This window comes from Mya arenaria, chromosome 7, assembly GCF_026914265.1.
Source record: "Mya arenaria isolate MELC-2E11 chromosome 7, ASM2691426v1".
NCBI lineage: Eukaryota > Metazoa > Mollusca > Bivalvia > Myida > Myidae > Mya > Mya arenaria.
This window is the reverse complement of record NC_069128.1, coordinates 12,883,416-12,895,461: the sequence shown is the minus strand read 5'-3', so window position 1 is coordinate 12,895,461 and position 12,046 is coordinate 12,883,416. Positions and strand designations below refer to the sequence as shown.

The 12,046-nt window shown below is 36.3% G+C and overlaps 1 protein-coding gene across 3 annotated transcripts in view; it reads left to right on the top strand.

Moving 5' to 3' along the window:
• Positions 1-11,332, top strand: part of LOC128240420 (uncharacterized) — a 32,885-nt gene extending 21,553 nt beyond the window's left edge. For 2 of the 3 annotated variants that reach the window (XM_052957059.1, XM_052957057.1), the window contains 5 exons: positions 572-661; positions 1,331-2,241; positions 5,842-6,045; positions 6,751-6,921; positions 8,223-11,332. In XM_052957059.1, the coding sequence (XP_052813019.1) occupies positions 572-661; positions 1,331-2,241; positions 5,842-6,045; positions 6,751-6,921; positions 8,223-8,633 (1,787 nt within the window). In that variant the 3' untranslated portion in view covers positions 8,634-11,332. The remainder of the gene's footprint in view (positions 1-571; positions 662-1,330; positions 2,242-5,841; positions 6,046-6,750; positions 6,922-8,222) is intronic. The other variant, XM_052957058.1, reaches the window with a different exon arrangement.
• Positions 11,333-12,046: the final 714 nt, after the last annotated feature.

The window sequence follows — 12,046 nt, the reverse complement described above, 5'->3', positions numbered from 1 at the left end:
CGTCCTTTTTCGAAAATCATTACTTTAGTTTTGCTTGTATTCAGTTTTAATCCCCACATATCACAGTAATCCTGTATTTGTGTAAGTATGTTCTGCAACGATTGATGAGAGTAGGCGAATACCACTGCATCATCGGCAAAGAGTAACATAAATAATTTTGTTTGGTCTAATATTATGATGTTTTCATTTTCTACATTAATGCTATCTATTATATCATTGAGGAAAAATAAACACAAAGTGCTACTTGCAGGATCCCCTTGTTTAACCCCTATATTTGAAGTTATATACGTTGTATGTTCGTTTTGGTTTATTTTGACGCACGATTGTATGGATGAATACATTGATTTTAGTGCCTTAATGCAGATAATGGGCACATATAAACTTGATAAACTCAAATAAACAAAGTAGGTGTCGACAGGTCTTTTTGACAGGCGCGCGGCTTAATTTCAAAGCTGATGCAATTTTTGAGTGGCTCACAATAAGAAGGTTAAACCTACCAAACACAATCAAGTTTTATCATTCTTATTTGCTTAAATAGATTTTAATCATCTAATGGTTATCTTTGTTTTAGTTGCCGATGTTATGCATAGCGTCAACGACAGGTCCTCCAACTATGAGGAAAATCTGAGCCCCCAGATAGTTGAACACGCAAACGTTTTTGGTAATTTGATATGATCAATACTTAGCTAATTGTGATCTTATTTGTCCATTTATAAGTTTATTAATTAAACAATTATTTAAATAGAAAGTGCTTTATTAATTGTTTATATATTTATTCAATAATCTTATTGTTTCATACACTTATTAGTATAAGTTTATCTTTAATAAATGACTAGTCTGGACTTAAACGAAGTTATAAAGTTTAAATTATAATTTTAGTGATGTATTTGAAGCTGCACTCTCACAGATTGAAAGGTTTGACAATTTTTTTTATTTTTTGTCTTGGAATGAGCCAATTTCTGCGAAAATCCATTGAACCAGTTAAATAAGACTGCTGACAAAAATCAGATCGCAGATTTTTATATTTATGTTCAAAAATTGATGTTTTATGCATTTTTCTTAAACCGTTGCTGGCCATAAAACATTAATTTTTGAAAGGAAATATGAAAATCTACGATCTGATTTTTTGTCAGCAATCTTATATCATTGGTTTGCAGATATTTACGCAAAAAATTGGCCCTTTCCAAGAGTTGTAAAAATGGTAAATCTGTGAGAGTGCAGCTTTAATTACATTTTATTTGAATTTGTCCATTCATCTTTTCAACTTTTTCATTATACGTTGTTTTTTCCATAAAAAGCCACCTACAGCATCCCCATTTAAACATTTCAGAAAAACACACAGACGTTTTTGTTTTATCTGGTTCAATCTTAGTAATTGGTGTTGGTGTTTTGACGGTCGGGGTGGTCATACGTCGCAGACGCGTAAGGGCATTTAAGCCTCCGAGTGATGCTGTGGAAGGAATATTCACGATATCACTCAATGATACCAGACGTGACCTTTGTCCTAAGTTAGAAGAGTCGATCCAAGAGCCAACGGACAAAAAGGATGCTCAAAATATATACCTCGAAGTCGCAACTATCGAGTCAGAAGGTGCCCAAACCGCAAACATTCTGGACTCGGTGACACGGGCTGACTCATCTTTACAAGGAAGCGATTGCGAAACGGACTATCACTCTACAAGCTGTGAACTTGGGCCGCACAGAAATTTGTCTTCAGCTGTGGACGCCAACATGCAAACCTTTATTTGTAAACCGATTAATATTAAAGACTTCATGGGACGGACTTTCTGCAAGGAACATGTATTTACAAAGAACAATCTGACACTTCAGTTGGAACATTCGAGTGTGACCTTGACTTTGTCGGAAAAAGATGTAGAACATGAAAGTGTGCGTTGCTTTGCAAGCACCTTCCGATATATACCGGAAATATGCGATCGTCTGGAAAAGGAAGGAGTTCTGCATAAAGACGAAATGATCGCCTCCCCAACGATCGAGTACCTATTTCCAGACATCCAACGGTTGGCTGAGTTCGGCTGCGTGAAAATGGATCACAAAGGGCAGGGAATGCCTGCCTTCCGGGTGTGCAAAACGGAAGTGATGTCAGACGGCTCTCTCAAACCTGTCGTCGTGAAGCACAAAGACGATGTCGATTTGAACGATCCCGAGTTGGACGCGTATTATGAAGAGGTATGTGCAATTAATCTATATACGAATCATGGTGCCATGACAACACCGGACAAGGTCATGTTAAACTAGATCGGTTTTGCTTTTTGCTTGCTTTAGTTCATATGACGAGATTTGCCAGAATGGAAGCATAATAAATTTGCCCGTTGGGATCTGCATTTTGTACATACATGTAACCTACATTTACAGTAAATGGAATAGCAGATAGGCAATCGTAAGAACTAGGTTTAAGTTAAGAATTTCAACTTTCGCAGGTGTTTGAAGGTCTGCACACTGCCACTCATCCGATACAAGATCCCTGCGCCCGATTTTGTGTTGATAATGTGTCAGCCAATGAGGTTGTATTTTAAGTCAGTTAGATGGCCTGAATTAATTTGTTAATGATTAAGAAGCGCTTGTTCGCTTCGCTTAATCATTAAGATTTTAATTTATCTTACTGTAACGCAAACGCAACCAATGTAATATATCGTTACTACGTTATGCATTTCGTGATTACAAATTATAAAATCGTTTTTTCGAAATAAGTAAAATTATGAGTTATTTTCAGTGGTGATCTACAGAATATGGTGCGAGCGCAGCGTGGCCGAAGGCCGAAAGTTCGAACCATTTTCTGTAGATCGCCAAAATGAACTCTTCCTTCTTTGGTATTCCACTTATTTGACCCACTAGCTCTTCCCTATGAATTGTAGTTGTGTGATATTTTGGCGCGAAAGTTAAACAGCCCAGGCGTTGGGTTTTATTGAATGAGTATCGGGCGATGGTAAATTGTCACGGTTTTGTGAATATTTTATTAAAGCGGTTAAACCAATAAAATGGATTGTTGTACAAAAAACCCATCGAAACATGAAAGTTATAATACTTTCGTTTAAAAATCATCAAAATGTTGATAATTTTGCTAGTAGAAATACCTAGGTATGTTTGCATTGGTTGAATATTTAAAAGAGCTCTTCAAAGGAGATTTGCATTTGAATATTGTCACATAAATATATTATTTGAATAGATGTCATTTTCAAATTCGGGTTCATGGCGTGAGATTCAACTGCTCATAGAAAACGGCAACCTAAACTGTCAATCATAGCTACTTCGCGCATGCGCAGAGCGCAAAGAGATCTATGAAATATAGACGACTTAACTAATTAAATCTTGTAGATCGACAAAATACTTTTGACGAAACATTATTTCGAATTTACGAAAAACATTTCGTAATTGCAAAATAATTGCGAAATAAAAATAAGTGTGGGATGTCACTTTATGCGCACCGTTTTTCTCAATCCGTTTGACTATTTTTCAAAACAAACATTAGTCATTTCATAGAAACTCGTCATTTACCTCGCTCGTCATATTTGCCATTCTGGTTTTGGGCCACTTTGCCGCCCGTACCAATTATTCGCCCACCTTTTAATATCGTTGTTTAGCGAGTTCAGTCTCATTTTTTTTCATACAAACGATACTTTATTTTCAAATGAAGCTTCACAATAGGAAAACTAATATGTTTTCTGAAAATGAGATATTTACAAGCATAATTTGAATTGCACCAGATAACTTCCAGAGGAGATTAGCAATTTTTACCACTCAAACATTAAAAAATATTTCAACTCAAAATACTCGTTTAAACAGAGCAAGAGATAAGATTTCATATCATTTTCTATTGTCAATCAATATTTTTATACATTTTTTTCCTTAAGTCTGTGAATTATTGGTACATCACACTTTTATTTCTGAGGATTTTACTGAGTATGTTTGGCACGTGAGTTCATTCTAAAATTACAATACTTTATTAATATTATCATACTAATTCTAAGATCAGGAGCATAAATTTCTCGCTGTGAAATTTCATACTATCATATTCAGTATTTTTCAAGTTTTCATAGTTTGGTTTATTCAGAAATACATGTAGACATACTGTCCATGTGTATACATTTGAGAACATAATAAATATATTTAAGTTGTCAAGTGATCAATGCCATATTTATAATATACAGAACATCGCGTAAAATACAAAACTAATAACTATTGTATACATGTAGAGTAAAATCAAAACATGACAATATAAGACAGCGAGAGATCAGTGTAAAATAACGTTTATATAGGCTATCACTAGTCATAATAATAATGATACTTGTTTCTTAAATTAAATGCATAATTAATATACATGGCTAAATTTCTATTCACTTTAACATTTTCGGATTGCATTAATTCAACAAATTTTGGCACGTTTGGTCTATTCCGATAATACTTATTGATATATGAATGTCGTAAATCGTTATACAGAGGGCATTCAAGAATAAAATGAAATTCATCTTCCAAAACATCACACACAATACATTTACATATAAATAAACGCTCCAAATATACCAATGAGGCGAAATATCCCAAGGTAAAAATATTGTGTGAAAATAAAGCAGCTTTATGAATTATACACATTGATCTAAAAGCTATTGTTGAATTTTGTGCTTTACGAAAACACCCAACTGGCACATCCGGGGCGCGGCAGCGTTAAGTTTTGTTTCATTTTAAGCAAATTTGAAACCGTCAACTAAAAAAGCATATTTTTTTTGCGATCCATATAAAAGGGATCATTTCGCTGATTCATGATATATTTATTCTTCATTGAACAACCGTATGGTCCGAGTTTTCAAAACTCCCGTTGAAGATGTAACATGAACCATCGTGTAAAAGGGACAGGACACCAGAAAATACCATTGCAAGAAAGAAAGAACATTGTCAAAAACTTTCATAATATTGATATCGCTGTGTACAACGCATTGAATCTTACATACCGATAGATCAAATCGCTAACTACACATGTATTTTTCGCAGTTTTTGCATAATTTTCAACTGGAAATTTACTGGGTTTGTGTACCGAATAAATCCATTCGGAACTCCTCGGCCATTTTTTCAAAAACAACCTCGGATGTATGCAAGTACATCAGTTGAAATAGTTCGTAAAATTTTGAATTATATCATTAATTAAATGTAGTGTTTCAGAGTTGTATTTATTGATCTAAGTTTAAATTGATTGCCATTGAATTGAATTATTGCAAACATAGTTAAGAATTCCAAGAGTTAAGTCACAAAGTTTAAATGCTAAATAAAATTACTACGCGATCTACTTGCAGCGGACTTAAACGTACCACTTTTTGAGTATGTAAACCGTCCAAATACATCCGAGGTTGTTTTTGATAAAATGGCCGAAGAGCTCCGAATGAAATAAATCCAGTAAATTAAATGAATACCGTCAGTAAATGTATCTGTACTTATCACATGACTTTCACATGCTAAAAATAAACACTAAGAACTGGGGAAACCATTGTGCGCTATTTTTTAAAGGAAAACCTCGGCTGAGACAGCGACAAAATATTATTTTTATCATTAAGAATGATGTATTATCGGCCAAATAATAGCTCGTATTGATAATTCTACAATTGTTCTAAGGAAATGCTGTATTTGCAGACTTTGGGACCATTTGGTGTCCAGTCCCTTTAAGTTTATTGGGTAACACTCGCTTGATCGAAGAGGTGGGGTTGATACCTAAAACGTGTTCTATTTAGTATGAAGCTAGAAGCCCAGTTATACATATGTATTTGTGCTTCAGAATTTTTCTTGTCAATGTTTCTAGTTGCCGTCAGACCTATATTGTCCCGATTTTTCCTACAGGAGTGTCCAGGGCGAGTGCGCATATTCCTGCGGTCGTTCTGCGTGGTATACTGTACTTTCTGCCCGAAAAATGACCACACTGACCAGCGCCTTAAGCTGGACGCGTACCTGTACACGAAGGAGGACAGGCTGTCCGACCGTACGTCCGTCCATATGCGCCTCTTTATTTTGGATGAGATAATGCAGATGCCCGATTATAAACAGGCAAGCGTAATACATGTGTTTATGCACAAGTCAATTGTTACCACGCCCCCCCCCCCCCCCCGGTCCGGGGATATAGCGAGGATAGCCGATTTTGTCTTCGCGGCAAACACTGCGGGGAATGTGCCTAACCTAAGGTCCCTGTGGTGCGGGGGCATTTGGCGGGGATTTTACCAGCAAATCGTCCGCGCAGGACGGGAGACCTACCCGGGGTTGGCTAGACCGGAATTCAAAGTCTATTCCTCGGATCTTGGGGGGCGGGGGGGGAGAGGGGTTTGTGGTTACAATTGACTGGTGCATTATATACATCACTAAAAATTTCTACAATTACTATAACTCTTATCCAAGCAAAATCTACTTGCACCTGGTAAACAAATAAGTCGAAGATAGTATATCTGCTGGTTAACTATGGAAAGTAAACTGCATTTTCAAAATGTTCATATTTTGATATCGCATCCAGGATATAGTGAAAGCAATGTCAAATTGAAGATGTTTACATTTTCTGTTGAATAAATCACTTCAGATGGAACAGTCGTTGAACCAAAACATGTACCCTGGTAAGCTTTCTGGAGTGTTTATGTTGTAAGACATAATCTGATTTAAGTGTGCATGAAAACAGAAAAAAAATGTCCCCTTCCCTAAACCTTTGCACCTGTTTACAATGCGCCACAAATTGCTGACACGCAACCTGTTGTGTTTTTTTACCAGCGCCTTGAGGAGCAGACGGTCAACCAGTATCGGGAAGACATGAAACAGCTACGACTTCCGCATCACGTGTCCATGGAGGACTTCCTGGAGGTGGCGCTGCAACTTCCTGACACAACTAACATCAACCGGCACGGAGAGCGCGTATGGAGGACTGACTCCGACCTTAAACAGGTTGAGTTTTCAACATACTTTTAAACAAGTGAACATGTTAAAATGAAGTAGGTAAGATATTGTTCCCCTGAACCCAAATTTCTCAAAACTTCTTAAGCTTAACAGGCTTAAGTCTCTTATTTCAATTATCCAAAATACATACTGAAAATGGATTTTGATAAATGAAAAATGGTTTATTCTGATAATCGTACAGATTATTCCTACATAGTTTCTAAAAATTCTTGAAGAAGTGAATATAACACATTTTATAGAACAACACAAATAGTGAGATTAGCTTAATCCTGTTATAAGGGACTTAAGAAGTTTCGAGAAATTGGGGTCTGATGAAGTGGACACCAGAGTACACGGAATCCAACTGAGAGGTAATTACCTCAGAATATATAAAAAAAATGTTAGTGTAGAAAATAATTGTAAAACCATATGACTTTGAACGATGTTTGAATGTCACCTTGGGACCAAATCTTGACAAAAACAATGTCGAACGAAAATCCGTGTTCTTGAGTTTATACTGATTATCTCGATTGTGACGAAAGCTGATAGCTTATAGCTTATAGAATCCCTGTCTAGTCTGTTTCCTGGGCAGAAATAAGTTCTGGTGTCCATTTTGAGAGGCCGTGAGAAAGAACCTCCTGAGGGAATCGAACCCACGACCTGTTTGGTGAGAAGCAGACACCTATACCACTCTCACCCTTAATTTCTTTATAATAGCTATTCGGGACGGATTGTGACATTTGTGAAATTGGTAATAATACAGCGGTAACATGAACAATTAAAATGAAATATCGCATAAATAAGCCTTGGTCTTTCGGAAAAAGTTGCGAACACTGAATGGGAGTCAATTAAAAGGTCGAGGCCCTACATTGTCCAGGTGTGTGCAACATGCCATATAAAGCACTCAAAGTTTAACACTCTTGTACAGACTTATGCACCAGTCAATTGTAACCACGCCCCCCCCCCCCCCCCAGGGTCCGGGGGTATACCGGGGAAAGGCAGGGAAAGGGACCGTGTTTTTACCTTCTAGGTGGCCCCACGGTGCCGGGTGAATACAGTGGTTTTGTCTTCGCGCCAAAAATAGCAGGGAATAGGCCTTACCTATGGTCCCTGGGTGCGGGGGCATTTGGCGGGCATTTTACCAACAGTTCGTCCCCTAAGGGCGGGGATTTTACCCGGGCTTGGTTGGACCGAAAGTCAAAGTCCCCGCTATTACTCGGACCTGGGGGCCGTGGTCACAATTGACTGGTGCATTACATACATGTACCCTGGATGCGCTGAACAATACGTGCGGGTTTTTTGTTTTGCAGAAAAACAAACTGTCAGAGTTCACCGCTTGTTCACGCAAAGGCCGACTGGACGGCCTCGTATTCAGCATGGAATGGCTGCTAGAGGGGCCTGATGACGCCATCACAGAAAACGCATGTTTCCTAAACTGCGCGCTTGAGGCGAAGATTGAATTCAGCTACAAAGGTCGTGTGACCGAAATACCTACGACAGAGCTTCGTGTGCGTCGGCAAGTAAACGCTCCCAGGAAGTGGCCCAACCATGGTGTACCCCAGGAAGAGTCCATGAGGCAGGACAGTCTTGGTTCCACCAGCCCCGGGGGAGAGGCGGATCAGGGTGCTACCGGTGTGGACTCGCTGATGTCACCACGACCTGAGTGTATATACAGCAGATGTACAGATGTCAGGGGCGAGTTATCGAGTAGTTCTTTGTAAATAACTGTGCTTTTTTCGTTTTATATCAATTGTAATGTTTAATTTGTTATGTTTTATGTATTTATGGTTTTAATTGTAACGTTAAATCTATATGATTTAAATTGTTATGTTTGTGTCAACAAGATTGTAATGAAAACTGTAGTGTTCACTGGCGTAGCTCCACGTAGGCACTAATGGAACGGGCATGCATATGATTTCGAAAATTGTATTTTGAAGCTGTCCAAAAATGCATTTTAAACGGAATGAGTAGTGGGTATATGCGTCACAATTATAGAATAACACGCATCTTACATTCTCATTCATCAGAGGTTCGATCGTGATACATCTCCTGTGGTACGCATAGTATCACCACTCTGGTGAACGAGAATGGCATCTTAGTGCAACCCGCATTAAAAAGAACTAATTTAGCGAACTGGGCTTGCACATCAATTTTTGGCTAGCTACGCTCCTGAGTAAATGAACATCGCCACTACTCGACTGAAATCTTGAAGCTGGGTTTTAATTTTAAAGCGCTTGCATTTTGTATGAACGATTCTGTTTGTAGCATTGAATGATAACGCAGTGACTTGCATTAATAACCAAACTGACATCGAAGTTTGAAATACAATATTATTAATGATGAATAATTACTTTTGACATACATGTGAACTCTACCGGCAGTAGGTAAAATATACCGCTTTTGAGACCATTCTAACGCCATACCGCGCTTTCCCGTCGAAATATACCGATATTGAAAGCTCTTAAAAAACTCAAAATTATATCTAATTGGCCTTAAATTTTCTTTTAAACACCTCAAAATTCTATCAACCATGTTAAAGAACCATATTAATCTGTCACTTTAAAGAACATGGTGCAATAAACAACTTATCAAATCACTTCACACTTCAGTCGAGATCGTTGCTCAGTACGTTACAAAAGACCACTTTTCAGCATATTTTGTTAATTGGCATCCTAAGGAGAAAGCCTTAATCTACAATAGCCAACTGTAGAGCACAAGGACAGGCGTTGTTTGACACACCCCTTTGACCACGCCCTTACACCCATTTAAAAAATAAATAAATCCCAGGCTTATTAATAATGACGAGGGAATTGTTACTAATGATAAAAAAAATAAAAAATTCTCAGGTAATAGAATAAAATTTCAATTGTTTTTGTTAGTTTATTAATATCATAAGTAACAGTTCTCCCATCCTTTTTTTAAGCCTGGATTTTTTTTTTTAAATGAGGGGAGGGGTGTGATCAAAGGGGTGTGTCGAAAGAACGCACCCTGTCCCTGTGGTGTAGAGTAGAAATAGCAATACAACAATTTTAATTCAAATATTAACATATTATTTCGGAATAAAGAAATGATTATTTCTGATTAAAGAAATTAAAATGAATACTGCATCATATTAATGGCTTAAACAATACACTCGGAAAGAGATTTACCCTCTATCAGCCATGTATGTAAAATACTCAATTCTCTGTCTGTACAATGTAGACTGTATTTGAGCTGGTAAAGTTATATTATGACCAATCAGGAATGCTAAATGATATCTATTATTTACAATACTATCACTTTTAAATCTTTAAATTCTATTTCACTGTGTGAACTTTTCTTTGACACCATTTTAAAATGCAGCCATTTCAATCAAAATGCATGGACAATGTGAATCCTAAATTACAGTTGTGACTCTCTAGAATAATGAAGTTCTTCAGGCCATCACAGAATATGATCTGTGAAGGACTCAATGATAACACTTCACTGGCATTATAAAGGTATGTTGCTTACTGGTCATTTAAATTTTCTCTGATTTTTTTCTTAAGCTTTTATTTTCAAATTGAAGATTAATTTACAATTAATTAACCTTTGATTTTAAAATTATGAAGGAAAAACTCATCTGTAGCTGTATTTATGGCCATTGTTAGTAGACTGATTCCATGTAATGCAAGTAGAAAGCCTTAAAGCTGCACTCTCACAGATATACCATTTTTACAACTTTTTTATTTTTTGTCTTGGAAAGAGCAAATTTTTGTGTAAATATCTACAAACCAGTGATATAAGATTACTGACAAAATATCAGATCGTAGATTTTCATATTTCCATTTGAAAACTAAGGTTTTATGGCTTAAACCATTACTTTAAGAAAAATGCATAAAACATCAATTTTTGAACCTAAATATAAAAATCTGCGATCTAATTTTTTTTTTCAGCACTCTTATATAACTGGTTCTCATGGATGTTCGCAAAAATTGGCTCGTTCCAAGACAAAACATAAAAAAGTTGTCAAAGCATTCAATCTGTGAGAGTGCAGCTTTAATAATATTTTTATTTTCTTGTACAAGATATAATATACATAGTTTCGTTCAGCTAAGAACAATCAGCAGAAGTATTGCTTTCAAGTGTCTTCATTTGGCAGCTAGTTGCTATCGGCAACATGTTGAAGTCATATCCAGTAAATCCCAAGAACTCAAGGAGTTAAATTACATGTTTTAGAAATAATTTCATACACAATATACGTGCAGTACAATGAAATCTCATTTCTTAACAAAATAACATTTAAATTGAATTACATTTATGAAAAAGTTGTTTTCATTTTGTTAAAACTGGAGATTTTATGTAATTAGAGAATACATATTTTAAATATGTATGTTGCTCATTACTATTATTTTGCTATTGTTATTTGTATTAAATACACATAATAAAAATATTTATAATTGTTCTGTTTTGAGTAAAGTTTTTATACAGTTTATCTTCAATGAATACCCCAAAACTCATTTGATGTCAGCTGTTGGAAGGCACCAGGGTAACACCTGTTCAAATATCTTGACTGGGTTGGTCTTTATTGTTCTCAAACTTGGAACCCGAACCACATTTCCGGTCCCAGTCCCACATCTCTCCCTATTTAGTATTATTACACTATGATAGTTGAATCATGTTACAAAAGTTATCTTTATTATCAATATTTTAGTGCACTTCTATGCAAATGAAGTTTTCCTATTCAAACTCAACCTGCATTGGCGGTTTATGATCATGCCATGTGTCATATGACTATGAATCACCCGGTCCTTTAAATAAATGTCACGTGAAAGGGCAAGTTTAACAACTATTACGATTATATCACAGTATTTGTATCCAGTTTTAGGATATGAATCACTTCTCCTTAAAGTCTACTCATTTCTCCCTAATTTGATTGGAGGGAAAAGTAGCTTCTCCCAAAACATTCAGCCTAAAACGAGCCTTGGTGACAACAACCCTAGGTGGTTAAATAAGTGTCTGAAGTGAAATGAACAAGGAAGAAAAATTAGAAGTATTCTGTGGGGATATTAGTACAATGTGTGCATGGACATACCATAAAATGAACTTTGATAATGTATATGACTGTTTTACAACAATACAAAACAAATATTGTGCACATTTTTTTTCCTCTTCA